Consider the following 17,145-nt stretch of genomic DNA (forward strand, 5'->3'; position numbering starts at 1 on the left):
GTTGTTCTTAGAGGGCAAATCTGAAATAGGACCTCACAACAATTAAAAACAAGTGTCACTTAGATTAAAATGAGGCTCTTATTAGTCAGGAAAAATGAACAATTTCCAGCCAATGAAAGGGCCTTTGGAACACACCACAGCATGTGCAGCACTTAGATGGAGTGTTGGCTAATTGCCCATAGGGCAGGTAATCAATGTCAGGTGTTACTGCACTATAAAAATCTGTTTCCTACCAGCAAGTTGTTATTTTAGACACATGTATACCCTACATCATTACTCTAGGTTTTTACTGAATGCCACTCATAATTTTTTTTTATCAATTAATTATGTTGTTCTGGTTTAATAACTGAAGCCATGTGCAGGAAAAAGAAGACAATCCCTTTTATTACCTCCACCTACAAACCTACTGTAGAAACACAGCGAGTCATCCTGATGGTAAAACAAGGGGACAAACCCACATCAGTGAGGCTTCAACTCTCATACCTTCCTGTTTTACTTATTCAGGATTTGAACTACATATCCTTTTCATGCCCTTACCTCAGTTGCAACTAAAGCTTCTTATCCAGTCCGTCTGATTTTGCCTCCTACTGTTTGACGTTGCTTTATTTTTACATATAATTTAAGAATATATTTTTCGTTTATCTTAGAAATGCTGCATGTTTGTTATTTTGAGTAAAGAAAAATGCTGCGGTGTGCCATGTATTCCTGGGTCATGTTGTTGTTTATGAAGCATTCCCACAGATTAGACAAGTTGTCACCTTTAATCCTTCCTTTTTAGGCCCACACTAATCAGGCAGACAAGGATACATGCCTTAAAGGGTAAAGAAGGAGAAACAGTGGGTACATCCCAAGTCTCTTATAAGCACCGTTGTTTCCCTCCCTTGTCTTTTCCTTGTGTCTTAGTCCCACTCACATAAGATATGAGAAAAAAGTGAGGAGAAAGAACTTGAGGAGACACGTTAACGACATGAGACGTCTTTTCTCCAGATCCTTCATCTGAAGCATCCAATCACTAACCGATTTCTGATAGAGGGGTGTGTCACTTCACAAAAAACTTCTGCAAAGGATGGTTTTGTGTATCCTTGGCCGTGGCTCCTCCAGCACATCCTCAGCCCTCTCTCCTCTGTCCTCAGAGCCAATATAAGAGACTTGGAACGTCCTACGTCCTTGGTTGACATAAACATCTTCCGGTTGGACCGAGGATGCAGGAGTGATCTTATAAGAGACATGAGATGTACCCATTAACCAACCAAGACGACAGCAAAATGTGAACATTTCTTAAACATAAATAATCCTTAGCCTTAAGAATTATAGCCAAGCCTAACTTGGTGTTCAATACCTCTACACACTTATTTCTACTGCACGAGGCATTGCATTTACATTTTTATATAAAAGAAACAGGAGGATCACAGAATGTTAATACATAATGTGCTGCATGTATGTATATTGTGCTAACTGTAGACCTAAGTGCAGCCTAAAATGATTCTTCCTTCAATCAGGTCTGATGTTCTACTGTCAAGTGCTGAAGGCTTGAGCATGTTGTAGTCACTACAGTTTTCTAGCACAGTTTGAAAGCACTATTCGGCGCCAGGAACAGCTTTGCAGAAAGAATGTAGGCAAAATGAGATTAAGCAGAAAAGTCACAAAACAGTACTGAAAAATGATAAGTGACATTGTGGATGTAAACATAAATGTAAAAAATGGCCTCATCAGGTAGTTTTATAAGGTTCTCGGCTTTGTTATTGGCCCTTATTATTATTATTATTATTATTATTATTACAGCAGCCAAGTGTGAAGTGGCTGGGGAGAGAATAAGAAACCCCCAAAATCAAGTGAAGTGAAGGAAGGATGGAACGGGAAATTGACAAGCGGATTGGTGCAGCTTCTGCAGTAATGCAGTCGATGTACCAGTCTGTCGTGGTGAAGAAGGAGCTGAGCTGTAAGGCGAAGCTCTCGATTTACCCGTTGATCTACGTTCTGACTCTCACCTATGGTCATGACCGAAAGGGCAAGATCCCAGATACAGGTGGCCGAAATGAGCTTCCTCTGCAGGGTGGCCGGGCACACCTTTAGAGATAGGGTGAGGAGCTCAGTCACCTGGGAAGAGCTCAGAGAGAGAACCGCTGCTCCTCCACATCGAGAGGAGCCAGCTAAGGTGGCTTGGGCATCTGTTTTGGATCCCTTCCTGGGGAAGTGTTCCTGGAGGAGGCCCTGGGGAAGACCCTGGACACGCTGGCGCGACTACATCTCTCGACTGGCCTGGGAACACCTCGGTATCCCCCCGGAGGAGCTGGAGGAAGTGTCTGGGGAGAGGGAAGTCGGGGCATCTATGCTTAGACTGCTGCCCCCGTGACCCGGTTCCGGATAAGCGGAGGAAGAAATGGATGGGCCAAAGAGACCACTTAGAAATGTGAGGTGTTCCAGACAGAGTAGAAAAATCCTGAGCACTCTGGATGTTTTCTCTTGAAGCAGTGTTACATGAGTGGACCAAATTTCACTAACTTTATAGACAGAATTTCCAAAATGAACTCCACCACTTGCTGTCTCAGACCTACACTAACCTTTAGAAAATCCAATGTTGATCTTTTTGCCATAAACTGTTACCAGCCAGTTATGGGAGTGAACATTCCTTTCCAAATTTTTTAAATGTTATTACATTTAGATCACTTTCTGTGTAGTGCTTGCTCTAGCCAGACCAAACAGTGCTTTTACGACATCAGTCACTCTGTTTTATTACACTGCCAGCTGAGTTGACATTACTGTTTCTGCCCTTGACCGTTTAGTTCTTAAATCATACATGCTCTATCAGAATGGGCGCAAGAGTGTGTGTATATATCTTCCGAATGGCCAGACTCAAAGGCAAAGTGGCACTGTAGAGAGGGGAGAAACGAAATAATTGTTCAAACCTGTGGAAATTTTTTTCCCGAAAGGCATTAATCATCTTGCACGTTTGCACATAATAATGGTGAAAAAAGTAGCTGTGTACTTCCCACACTCCGTGACCAGTTTCTGGGTGAAGTGGGAGAGCTTGTTGTTGGGTGAAGGGGGAGAGCTTGTTGTTGCCCCCCCCCCCCCCTTATTCTCCTGAAATCTGTGGATCCATGCATCGCACATGTGGTCTGGAGAGAAAAACAGAGGGAAGGAGGGGTGCCATTCTCTCTGAGTATTAAAGATGGGGATCATCTGTGCTGTAATGAGGGGTAATCAATGAGCACTCTTATCTCATTATGGTTTTTGTTCCCTTACCCAAGCAGCCATTACCCCTGTGGGCACTGCTGTCACTTCAGTACTAACCTGTCATACCTGCTGTGCTCTCCCACTCCCCCTTTGCCAGACATAATAAATGTTATTGTTCCTCTTTGCCAGGGAGTGTTAAATTGAAAATGGCTGACACAAGCTGCCTGCATCACAGAACAAGACTACTTCTCTCACTGTTTAGCCCTTAAGCATTTATAATCAAGTGGCAAACAATAGACAGCAAAGAGAAAATGGCATTAGCGTTCCATTGCTAGGAGAAAAGCAAATTAAACCAGGCAATGCTGTAAATCGACTATAATAAACTGCACAGAGGCTTTTTGATTTAAAAACGGCAACATACTTCAGGGTTTAGGCATTTTTGAAACTACCTCTGTTGGTAGAGGGATAGTCTCAATGTGGTGCAAAAATAGGGGAGAAGCTAGAGATCACGCTTAATAATAGCCCATGGTGAAATCTTTACTTGGCCAAGATTCATATCTAATGAGTTTAAAGAAACAGTTATGCAACAGAGTCTGTGTTAAATGTTTAATGTTGTTTTTAATTTAGTTCATCTTGCTGCTTTTATACAAAGCAGAGTTTAGAATGTGCAACACTGTCATCCTCTGAATATAAACTGACTGAATCAATCAATTTCTGAGTCGCATGATTCAAGGCTCTTCCCCAGTCTATCTGCAGATTGACATCAAATGTTTTACAGTGTCGTTGCTATTATTAATTGCTATGTTTATCGGACTTCTACAGCTGCCTGATAAGCTAGATGTTTTCCTCCACATGTCGATGAGGTCTGTCACAGTGGGAGCTGTTTGGTGATATGAGCAGCACTGAGCTATTGTTTCTACACATCTCTAATTGGCTGTGAATATGCCCGTTCATCTCACTATCTAGCTCGTCTTAAAGTCCCATACTTTAAGGAACCTGCTCAGTGCTCATCTGTGTAGATTTGTACCCCAGGGCGTGGAAAGAATGCATGGATAAAACAGAGACCAAGTTTGGTGGGAGAGCTTTTGATAAGTCAAACCAATCCATCAAAATTAATATTTTTCATGAAATGCTTTTCAGATATGTGTTTTAGGCCTTTTTTAATTTATTTGTATTGCTAGGTCTCTGTATGAGGATGACACAGTTCAAAAGAAATCTACATTAAACCAGTTGTTCAAGTTAGTTTTTAAACTCTGAGCCACTTTTAACAGTATAATATGTGTGGGTGTGTGTGTGTCTGTGTGTGTTGGAGCGTGGGGGGCAGCACAATTTATCTTTGGCATTCGAGATGAATCATGAGTTACAACCTTCATGGACTGGACAGGGAAATCTCTTCTATACCAGTATAATAGTAACACCAATCCACCACAAGATTTAATTGCTACCCCTTCTTTCAAAACAAGCGGTGTGAGTGAGCTTATTGAGTTTTGTTATTCTGATTGCAAAACACGCTCTTTAAAGCCATCATTCTCAAAGTCCTCCCTTGAAACCTGTGAGGTAAAAGCATAACAAAAGGAAATTTGCTGTCATTACTGTTTCTCTCACAAAAAGTGTTCCTAATTGTATGTTAACAAGGAAGTAATTCAGAAGGCGGAATTTAAGTTGGCTCATCAAGGCAGCTTGCATGTATGGGGGATTTATTGTGATTGAGGACTACAGTAATTAGTGTGTGAAGCTCAGATTCTTCATTGTTAAGAAAGCACACAGACACACATCCAGCTGTTTAGACCAGCCAACTTGTGATGATTTAAGAGACTCTCAGTGACCAAACTGTCCTATAAAATAAGTTGACAGTGTTGCGCCTGTGATACACGACAATTGGCTGCAGTGGCTTTTAAAAGGTGCATTAATTAAGATTCTACATATTGTCTCATAAATCAAATGAAGATGGCACAGCATGTGGTATTTTATAGGTATACTAGGGTAATTGTGGCATATAGATGCATGGAGAGAGAGGAGAGGAGCTCAGAGCATCATAGCAGGTGAAAGAAGGCAGTTCTAGAGACTTGGTTTGTGTGATTTAAAGGACATCCTGGTCAAAATGATTTCAAGGTTCCTCACAGCAGTACTAGAGGCCAGGCCTATATCCTCTAAAGTCCTGTGAAGCTTTTTTTCCCACCTATAACTTTGTAGGCTGGTGTACATATATGCTAGAAGTCAATCCGTTATTGGAGACAGGATGACTCTGTAAACGACTCTAAAACTCTTGAGGTGAATAGAGGCCGTCGAACATTATGTGGCTGTGTTGTAGCAGTATGGAAACACATTATGGCAATCATTTCTGCACAGATGGCAACTCAAACTGCTTGATGGTCTAGGAAACAATTAAGCTGCACAATCACATTTGGGAGGAGGTACTATTAGAGCTAATGGTATGGTGTCGTGCTGTCAGAGCGGTATTTAACACCTACTGAAACAGGGCAAGTGAAAAGCTGAGGCTCAGGAAAACACTTGCTGGACTGGTCCTATTGTACAGATGAGTTAATTTGTGTGTTAGAGAGAGGGTTTAAAGTAAATATGTGTGTGTGTATTTTGGAGAAGAGGTTTCTGACAGGTGCCTAACATTACAATACATAGTAAAATACATATTGCTATAAACTACTACAGCTACATCTTTGTGGATCCACTTAAATGTTGATACAAAATCTATTTTGTAGCTTAAGTGGCTGGAAAAACGTGAATCCTTTGGACACATTTTTATGTAAATTTGTCTTAAAATATGGTGAGTAAGTTACAATTATGCACAAACACAGTCTGTTTTAACTACAAAAATCCTTGAATAATGTATTGAGAAATTAAAAAGAACAATACAAACATTCAGTGTCGGTTGGAAAAAGTGTGAACCCTCAGGCTAAAGACATCAACAAAAGCTAACTGGAGTCAGTTAGAAAACCTGTCAGTGAAATAAGAATCGAGGTGTGAATCAGAGCTACTTTGGCTTAGAGGAAACACATATTTTGAATGTGCCGTTGACAGGAAGCATCTCCTGATTTGAACCATGCCTCACAAAAAGAGATCTTAGAAGACTTAAGATCAAGAATTGTCAATTTGCATAAATCCATAGTTGTAAACTGTCTTAGTATTGCCTTGCTGCCCCTGTACCTGAGTGGCTGCCTACCAGCGAGTGCTCAGTAGAATTTGGATGATGCACCAAGACATTGGGCCTCATTCACCAGTATCTTCCTAAGTTTTTTTTTTTCTTGAAAGTGCATGCCAGTCATTTCTATTTAGCACAGGCAAACGCCCCGCCAATCCCCGTAAAGGGGCATGAGCCTGCAGGGCTGTGTGTACACAGGAATCTCACACAGATATTGAAAAGAGAAGCTGAGAAAGTCAGGAATGCTACAATGAAAATCTAAAGACAGTGGAGCGCCGGGCTCCAAACCAAAGAAAACTTGAGTAGTTATGAAGTGGAGAACAACAAAAGAGATGTCATATTAGTAACATGATGAGAGGATATAAAATGAAATACTTGTTCAGTGAGTGAGGAGAAGGGCACTCAGACTCCAGAACCTGCCTGAGAATCATCACCTTTCTTCATTTTTCTACACTAGCAAAGTGATAGTTGTCGGTACATTTATGAGTATATTGCAAACGGGAACTGCATCTGGCTAATTCAGCTTGCTTGCCTTTTTGCTCAAATATAAACAAATACTGTAGTAGCAAAAATTCGGACTCATGTCTCATAATCCCTTTTCTGGCCTAATTGCAGTCCACAGGGATGACCAGCTAGGGCAACTTTCACCTCTTTATCTTAGAAACTTGGCCACTTGAGAGTGTGCCTTTGTGTGTGTGTGGCACAGATCTGTGACAGTAATTTCAAACTTTAGCTGAAACTTGTGCTCTTATTTTCCTCCAGATCCTCTTTTTGTTATCCTTGTCTCTGTATGGTTGTAAATGGAGCCATACAGCTTTAATGAAGCCCAAGTCTTTTATTAACCTGGAGATGTTTTAAATATAACCATACCAAACTTAGGTATGCTTTCTTCATTTGCAGTTTGCAGTTATTTCATTTTGCTTGCCCAAGGAAGACTTGCTACTATGCAGGGTAGGAGCTAAGACCCCTGAAGGGTTCAGTGCAAGCAGACCCAAAACAGAACATAGTTTTTCATGATAAGACCGTAAGGTTAAATTTAATACTATACTTTAATCAAAGTTGGATTTGCAGACATAACTCAAGACGCAGGGATCTATCCGGGAGTTATTGTCAGCACAAGCAGCCGTGTTGCTTGGTTACTGTGCCTGCAGTGGATCGTGACTCTGATGGCCCTGGGCTGCTGAGGTAGAATTAGCTCAGCTGAACAAGATTTGAAACTTTGCTTACACAGATTTTAATATTTTCTGGGTGATTATCAGGTGAAAGAAAAAAATGTGGACCCCCCCTTGGGATTGTAAATATATTTAGATTTTTCTCTCTCTTTCTCACACCCTTGGCCAATATCAAATGCCAAGAAAACTGCAACAGTCTAATATAGTCTAGAGATTACACTAAACCAAAGACACTGCTCACTATGGGGTCTTGTGCATTCAAAAAAGACAACTGGTGCTCAACTACAAAATTAATACAGTGGTACAAGTACTGGTATCGTTTACTTAAGAAAGTAGCAATACCACAGCATAAAATGTTCTGTTACAAGTAAAAGTACAAAATATTAAGTAGAAAAGTATTAGCATTAAACTATAGCAGAATGGTACAGTTCACATTCAGGCTTGTTTATTGGATTAATATTATTGCTACATGAGTGTGTACATCACATTTGATGGTGAAGTTGGAGCTATCGAGGCTCAGTAACCTCTTATGATTATACCATATTGTGCTGTATTAATTTGATTCTGAAAAGTAACTAGTAATTGCAGTTATTAAATAAAAGGAGTGGAGTAAAAAGTACACAAATTGTCTCTAAAATGTAGTGAAGTTGGACTATGAGGTAGGAAATGAAAACACTCAAGAACAGGTGCCTCAAAATTGTACTTCAGCACAGTACTTGAGTAAATGTACTTAGTTACTTTACACCTCTGAACTAGTGTGTGTGAAATTCAGTAAACTTGGTAATGATGAAGCCCCTAGTGGTTTAGACCAGTTGACTCGGGTCTGCATATCCAAAGTAAGCTGACAATGTTTTAGCTGTGTGACATACCAAGCCGATGGTCAGCTGTTGGCCACTGTCACGCCGTTGGTGACTGTCCATCGCCCTCGTTTTCACGGTGTAGCCAACATCATTGGCACTAGTCGGACCTTGTCACCTGCTTTTCAGCCAATTTGGCGTGTTGAATCGGTGGTGAACCTGGTCGGTGAGAGAGACCACTCTGGTTGTTCAGCTTAGCAAATCAATGTATGAGAAGAGATTGGTTCCGCCTCTCGCTGTAGTATCCATGATTTCACCCATTTAGTGTGGTTTCTCCTTGTTTTTCACCTCCATAACCTCCTTTCTTCTTCCACAACCATAAGACCAAGGGCAGAGACCGGCAGTGTCATTTGCAGCTTCTTATCAGACTTATTCTTGATTAGAAGCAGCTATAAACAGCAGCTGTTGTGAATGAGAGTTACTTAGTTTACAGCTTGAATTTCTGCAGTCTAGCTTTTCCTTTCCTTTTCCTTTTCCTACGTGCTAGTTGGCTGTAGTCTGTGCAGTGTGTTCAAACACCGACTGGCCCAGACAAAGGCGACATGAGACGACGCAACAGTCAGCCTACATCACTGCTAATCACTTCATGTCAGCTTGGTGCATGTCAGCCCTTACAGACCTGGAACTGTGGGTACTGGAATCTGTCCATTACTCACAATTACTTCTAAATGAAATGAGGACCCGAACCATTAACTACAGTAGTGAATCACTTTAAAGCTCATTCCGATTGTATTTACAGTAAGTAAGGGTTGCACGTTGAATTGGTCTGAGGTTATCTGTCATTCTGTAGCTACTGTCCCGCTCGCTCAGTGGCCTCCAGTTGTTGTTACTGATGCAAAATAACATACTGTAGATAACTGATGTTCATATATTAAGTCCTTGTTACTATCAAGTACTAGTCGCATTGTCACTTTGGGGCCAAGAGGGATTTTACTGTAAAAGTTGGCATTGAAAATAAAACCTGAACTGACAAAGGAAACACTGACAGTGAAAGACTTGTATTTAGAAAAAAGTTCTGGCACTGAACAAATGTATTGGTCCTGAAAAAGCTGCAATAAAAAAATAGATCCATTCATCTCATTTTCATTGTTTTTGAACTGAAGTTGAACTTGGTGAAAGCTGCTGCTGATTGTGCAGAAAATTCCAAAACTTGTCATTAGATAAGAGTTAAAATAAAAAAATAAAAAAACATGAAAATGAGATCCAGTATCAGATGTACCATCACTATCACTGAGTGGTGCTAATGAATAGGGCTCACCGCTGAGTCTCAGGCGAATTGTCTTCTGATGGGGAGGTGAGCACGGATTAACGATGAGACCACATTCACTGTGTAGATAGGAACTGCCTATATAGCTTTTAATCTTTTTTTCTACGGCCACACTCGGAGAGGGATGCACTGGTGGAGGACTATACCCTGCTAGATTTGGATGTTTCTTAATGAGACAAAATGTTGAGGTGTCCTGGGTTACCTGTAAAAGCTGAGGCACAGGAGTGAAGCTAGTGAGCTGGCCCTGGGTCAGATCACTTATGGCAGTCGCTAAGGATTTGCAAAGCACTTCCTTGTGTCATGAAAATGGAACAAGAAGTAGTGTTGAAAGCAGAGATATATAACTGTATAGCATTATGGCAGCATCAGCCTTTTTTTTTTTCTAGAGTTTGTTCCCTTTTTACGCCCTGTGCTAGCCCTGCTGGAGATGTCTTATCCACTCTGTGAGAGATAAACCAGGCATTCTGCATTTTGTTAAGAGTGAACCTACTGTTGCTTAATGTTTCTGAGCTTAATGTTTTGGTGGAGCCGCAACAAAAGAAAGCTGAGTTGAAGAAAAGCCTCAAGTTTTCTCCACTCGTGTTATTTGTCGGATTCAGCGTTTCCAGGGGGTTGTGCGCTTGTTGTGATTATATAATACAATCTGTTGGTTTTAATGGAGTTTACTGGTAAAAACCTTTGCCCTGTTTCAGGGACAGACTGCTGTATTTTGTATTAACCCCTTGACCCAGTTTGTTCTTTGATCACTATGATATGTGATATGTTCCATCATATCTGTATCTGTATTGTGTTGTGTGTTTAAATGAGCTGTTTAAAGCAGAGGCTGTAGTGTAGGAGGGAAGGCACACAGTTTTAATGGATGTCCACTGCAGGCATCCATAGAGAAGACGACGTATATGAACAGTGCAGGCTGTGGTAAAAAATACAGTATGTATATATATATACATAAATCCAAATGTATAAACACATTAGGTCATGTTAGTGTTCCAGGCTAGAGCTTTTATAAAATAAGTTCATCCTTTAAAATGCATATGGATTACTTTCATTATTGTTTATCTACAGCTCTTTAAAAGTCCTAGATATAGCACATGTTGACTATATATAGTTGGGTACAAAGGTTTGCATGCCCTTGCTTTGAAATGGCAAAAACACCGTTTTTTCCTGGTATTATTTAATGCACATTCAGATAACACAAATGTTCCTTTATCAACAAAAGTAAAGTGGTCAGGGAGTGTATAAAGTTATAGTAAAATAATGACAATCATATCAGTGCAACGGTTTGCATCCACTTACTTTCCCCTAACCTCTGGGTATCCTCTGAGCGGGGCCGCCTTCTTGTTTCCCAGACAATCCAGGCTTATATGCAGACTATGCTTGACTGTGGAGATGTGGACTTGTACTCCAGATGCCTCTAAGGACTTTGTCAGGTCCACTGTTTTTATTTTATTTTGGATTCCTGCATAGCTCTCGCGCAAGTTTGCTAGCACCTTTTTGCAGGGGTGTCAAACTCAAATCACACAAGGGCCGAAAATTAAACCACAGTCACAGCTGCGGGCCAGACAGGATTAACATTTATTGAACAGTCTAAAACTGACAAAGATTTAAATAGAAATATGAACTTGAACAGATTGCAACAACTTTTTCCTCAAAATAAATTTGAAAAATTCAAATCAATATTTTTTCCTCAACAATAACATCAAGCCAGCTCTAACTTTTTTGCTGTGGAGTCTTGTCTTAAGGGTTTTTCTTGGAGGCTAATTTTAGCATACTTGGCTCCGTGTTTGGCCTCAAAATGCCGACGCATGTTGTAGTACACCACCGACACCGCCTCATGACACAGAAGACACATGGGTTTTCTCCTTGAAGCAGAAACATGTATTCACTTTCTCACCTTTCGTTAAATTGCCTTCCTTCTGCATCAACCCTTCTCTTCTTGGACATTTTGGGATTAATTGTTGGCATTTCTCATTTCCACTTTTCGGGAAGTTGCTGGTTAAATGCTGAAGGCTAAACACTGCCATCTAGTGGCAGCATGTCAATACTTCGTGGGTCCCGCAATCGATGTGCATTGTGGGAGATGTAGTTTATGTTCAGTGTACGTTTTCAATTAGTATAGACTTTTATTTTACAACCATACACATTTTAATCTTTTGAGGGCCACATAAAGTGATCAAGCGCGCCATACTTGGCCCGCAGGCCTCGAGTTTGACACATATGAGTTGCAGCATCACTGAATACCTGTGGATCAATTTCAAGAAGGCTGTACAGAGCAAACAACCAAGCAATCTGGTAGACATGAAACAAGTATGCCATGAAGAATGGACTAAAATGACAAACACACTGCTCAGATGGTAGCTCAGGAGGTTGGAGGAGGTTAGGGAGGACATACAAAGTATTAGAGAACATCTCACAAAAGAGGATGCAAACTTCTGCACTGATGATTTTCATTATTTTAGTAGTTTTCTTTTTATACACGCCCTGACCATTTTTGTTAGTTCTGTTGACTCAAGAAATGTAGATAACTTTTGGGCCTCTATGAAAGTGATGCAGTGACTCTTCTCAGCTCATTGTAATCCCAGTGGTTTTACCAAATGTCCATATTTGGTCTCATTCATACTGTACATTTTTGTTTTAGACCTATGTTGGCACTGAATATGTAAAGTGTACAAATTTGCATAGTTGCATTTCACACAAAAAGCTCTTTTCCTGATAAAGTGTGTTGCTGTGGTGATAATGTACAAAGCTCAGATATTATAGTGCCAGAAACACATTTGAGTCAACAATTCAGTTCTCTTGAGATATTTATATTTAAGCTGTAGTAAATTAAAATAAATAAATAAATCGCATGGTCTCAAATAGAATCAAAATAGGAAAAACAAGCACTAACACACCAGCAACACAGGCCTTAGGGATTTAACTTCAGTGAAAAGGTACCATTTTAGAATACAGTAAGGCGCCTTTTAGAAGGAGTATACAGGGCTTTCTAGTTTACTATTAAACAATTAACTAAATGCTTTATAGCTCGTTTACTGTATAAGCCATTAATTTGCCCTACCCTTGACTCTACGTATGACTGAATCTATTGATGATTTTAAAAAACAGCTGAAGTCACATTTATTTAGACAGTTTTTTAATTGATTGGGTTTATTCATTTTATAAATTGTGTTGGGCTATGTGAGTACTTTTAGGCCTTTGTGGCCTTGTCTTCTTTTTTTATCTTTTGACTTTGTAAAGCACTTTGTGGCCTTGTCTGTGAAAGGTGCTATATAAATAAAATTTACTTACTTACTTAATTTTAGGTTGCAGCACAGATGTAAAAAAAAAAAAATCTCTGGCTGAAGTAATCCTCCTCCTGAATGATACTGTACTTGTTTGTTGTTCAGTAGGTTTCCTATAAAGGACTGTCTAAACTCTGACCTTTTGGGACAGATTGCCAAAAGAGAGTGAAGGACAGAGAAGGAGGCTCTAGCCCTACTGGCTTGCCCCTCTTTGTTGGCCATCTTTCTGGTGGTAATGGAAGAGGCTGGTAGTGTCGAGCTCACCTGGGTAGCACATAGCTTCTGCAAACAGCTTCATCACCTAATACACAAAGAGAAAGCACTAAGCTGAAGCCCATCAGGCCACTTAAGATGGCACCACGTGTATCCCCATTGTAGTAGCAACTGAAACCTGATCGGTTTAGGAAACTGTTACTGAGTGAGTGACAGCAGCGCACAAGGTCAGACACACCCACCATCAATAATAGGGATGTGTATTTCAAGCTAAAATGCTATTCAGTATTCGTTGGGAACTATTTGACAATTACTTAAAGAACGCAAAGTTGTCCTTCACGTGGCGAGTGTTGTTATTGGGCAAGTTGACCACCAGGTCAATATGACCCTCGCTGATCAGTCTATAAAAACACAAAAGCTTTGTCAGAAATTACATAATCACCCACATTACATTTCAACCATGTAAAACACCAGATGCAATTTTTTTTCTACTTCCTGTAATGTGAGTTGCTCATGCACCATAATTGAGAAAGAGCAACACCTAAAGGTAGGTGCACACTTAACAAATGACTAACAGCTAAGGCTGAATGGGCCACACAAGACTGTTTCTACCAACTCGCGCAGATTGGATGGATGCTGTTGGATGGTCCGTACACTTGTGTCCCAAAGAATCCTTCATGGTCAGAAACAAACATGCCCACTACTATCCTGATCTTCTCTGTACAAATAACAGTTGGGTACTCAGTAACACACACAACTGTCATTTAAATAGTTAAAAGAAAATGCTATTCCTAAAACAGAACTACAGCTTTTTAATAGTGAAAGTCTAGATTATTACAAGTTTTCTTGATTGTAATACTTTTTTCTGTCTTAAAAAAGAATTATAAACCTAATATGATCCAGCATTTAGAGCTGTTTGTTTATTTTTACCTCTTGTATATATAAGAGCTTTTGCATCACGTACTCTCTCACACCCTCACATAGTAAAGCCCTGATTTCTGCCTTGCCTCTTTCATCTAAAGGCCTCTGACAGAGATCATGGAATTAGGGCTGAATTTTAATAGAAAATACGAAGGACAGACAGCTGCAGCAACAAAAGTCATGTTCTTGTCTATAAAGAGCTGGCCCTGACTTCACCTCACACAGCTGATGCCAGCCTGGCTAATGTGTGTCTGTGTGAGTTGTTTTTGGTCTAGGCCTATTAAATTCCCTTTGCATCCTCCTCTTCACCTGCTCTTTCGTGAACATGTCGTCCAGATGGTTTCACTGTAGCATCATCATGACTTGTTTGTGGAATCATTACCTGAAAATTGCAGTCACAGTCAGCCCGTTATAATTATCGGGTGCTGTTAGAACCTTTGAAAAAGATCTATGTTTAATTTCAGCTTTATTTTTAGTTCAGCTAGCTAAAGTATTAAAGGTTTTTGTTACATTTTTACTTTGTTGTTAGCCATGGACAAATGAAGGATCAAGATGCTTCAGCTGCTATTTTTGATTGCCTCAAACTTGATTTTGCTTTGACATAAGACCTTTCTCATCCTCCCTATTAAGGCTCTACTCTACTTAATGCAGTGACTGTGGACTCCAGAGACTGCTACATCATCTTTGATCTCATCGGCAATTTTAAATCTAATGAATCTCACTTTATGTACACTGCATTGCTTCAGGAAGTGTCATAGCCTCAAAGTTTGGACTTTCACATTAGCTGGATTTGTTTTTCATGTATTTATCAATGTGGCAGGAGTATTAAAACATTAATTTAATGTTCAAATGAACATTCCCTGACCTCTTAATACTGGGCAAACTGGTGTCTCCTCCCTTCTCAGTGGGGCAGGCAACTGGAGTGGCAGGCACGTCATTGGCACACAGCCAGGCAGAAGTGGCTGCTGTAGCATAAAGCCAGAACACAGAAATAAGGCAACATTCCAGCATATACAGAATGTCAAACAGTATGTTGCAGTGTGTCTTTTTGTTTAAATCTCTTAATAAGGACTGAAAAACCAGAACCAGTGAGAAGCCTGATGTGTAGTGTTTAAACATACAAGCTTTCAGCACTAACCTTGAAGCCTTCCTCTTTCAGCTGGTGTGCAGTAGCCAAGAAAACCGGTCTGAATGAATGCTGGAAGGGATGGAAGCAGGCAGATTTTTGAAAAACATTACATACTTAAGCAAAAGAATTCAATTCAATATTATTTGTATAATGCCAGTTAACCTTCCTTTATCTTCACAGAATGTCTAGATATGTCTTTTTTTTATGTTGAATCTTTGTGTTAGGTTTTGTTATTCCACATTCCAGTCATATGAAGGTGTGTTTCAAATGTCACCTGAGTTCCAGTAAGTCAGAGGCCTCCAACTGTTAGATTCCCGACCACTCAGGCAAAGCCAAGTGCCTAAGCCGGCGCACGACTACTCGGGTAGCGCCTATCCTTGGGCTCAGAACCAGAAAGGATCAGACGGAAGAAAGTCTCAGCCTACAAAGTGTGCATCTCAGTTGACAGTGTTGATCCTCACCAAGTAAACACAGGCACACTATATTCTACCCACAGCGACTCTCACCTCGCTGCCTAGTTGAATTTGATACATGTTGTACACCACTGATGTGTTCTGGACTTGAGGAGTGATTGTTTTAGTCGGTTAAAAAAAAAAAAGTGCATCAAGCTGTGAACGTTGCATTATTCTGTACTTAACTCTGAGCACATTGCATCATCAAATCCTAAAGGTTGTACACTCTATATTAAATACTTTGTTGCTGTCTTCTTGGGTATGGCCCTACTAGTTTTGCACAGCTGTACTTTATCCAGTTACACCTTTCTCATTTGTGGCCAACTAAGTGTTGATTTTACAAGAGCACAGGTGAAAAGTGATCAATTAGCTTGTCACTACATGCACTCCTTTTCACATCTCACACACATAGTAATTTAACTTGTATGAAATACTGATTATAGCAGTTTGAATGTTAACAGTTAATCTCAACACGATACTGCAAAAGACAGGAACCCACACACTACATTTTGAAAATCATTTCTAAACGACAAAGAAATGACAACCATTACCAGCAGTCAACTTCTGACAAATTCAGCAACATCATTTAAAAGCTGGTTCTTCAGCATTTCTGGCTGACTTGTCTGAAAATGAGTGTCCTTGATGGGGCAGGTGGAGCAGACAGACCATCTCTTGCATTTTTTGTTTTGGGTATTTGCCTTTGCAAAAGCAAAAGGCAATAAAAAAAAAGAAGACTATCCAACAAACCTTCACTGCAAAGTATTCCTCTAGTAACCCCTCAACCTGTTTTGAAATGTTCAAGACTCCGAAGCTTGACAGACAAGGCCAGTAATGGTTTGCTCTAGCTATGACTGGACAATCAAACAGTTGGCTGAGGGATTTTGCATACAGTCAAGTGGAATACAGAGAGATGACAAGAGTCTGAGAGGCACACGGTGTTAAATGTGACATTTCTAACATGCTCTAGGACAATCGCAGCAAAAGGAAACTATAAAATGGTTTTATGAATTTAAGTCTTGGATATACAGTGAGGAACAGAAGTATTTGAACACCCTGTGATTTTGCAAGTTCTCCCACTTAGAAATCATGGAGGGGTCTGAAATTCACATTGTAGGTGCATTCCCACTCTGAGAGACAGAATTAAAAAAAAAATTTAGGAAATCACATTGTATGATTTTTAAAGAATTTATTTCTCTTGCACTGCTGAACATAAGTATTTGAACACCTGAGAAACAGCAAGAATTCTGGCTCTCAAAGACCTGTTACTGTGCCTTGAAAAAGTCCACCTCTACTCCACTCATTAATCTAAATTAGTAGCACCTGTCTGAGCTCTTTAAAGACACCTGTCCACCCCACAGTCAGTCAGACGCCAACTACTACCATGGGCAAGACCAAAGAGCTGTCAAAAGACACCAGAGACAAAATTGTGGACCTCCACAAGGCTATGGGGCAATTGCCAAGCAGCTTGGTGAAAACAGATCAACTGTTGGAGCAATTGTTAGAAAATGGAAGAGGCTAAAGA

The 17,145-nt window shown here is 40.2% G+C and overlaps 1 protein-coding gene across 1 annotated transcript in view; it reads right to left on the bottom strand.

Moving 5' to 3' along the window:
• Nucleotides 1-12,910: 12,910 nt before the first annotated feature.
• LOC109964400 (carbamoyl-phosphate synthase [ammonia], mitochondrial) overlaps nt 12,911-17,145 on the bottom strand; it is a 44,354-nt gene continuing 40,119 nt past the window's right edge. Inside the window, 4 exon segments of the mRNA XM_074527650.1 lie at nt 12,911-13,209; nt 13,393-13,522; nt 14,908-15,021; nt 15,182-15,240. Coding sequence (XP_074383751.1) covers nt 13,102-13,209; nt 13,393-13,522; nt 14,908-15,021; nt 15,182-15,240 — 411 coding nt within the window. The 3' untranslated portion in view covers nt 12,911-13,101.

Source organism: Monopterus albus, unplaced genomic scaffold (assembly GCF_001952655.1).
Source record: "Monopterus albus unplaced genomic scaffold, M_albus_1.0 scaffold88.1, whole genome shotgun sequence".
Classification (NCBI taxonomy): Eukaryota; Metazoa; Chordata; class Actinopteri; order Synbranchiformes; family Synbranchidae; genus Monopterus; species Monopterus albus.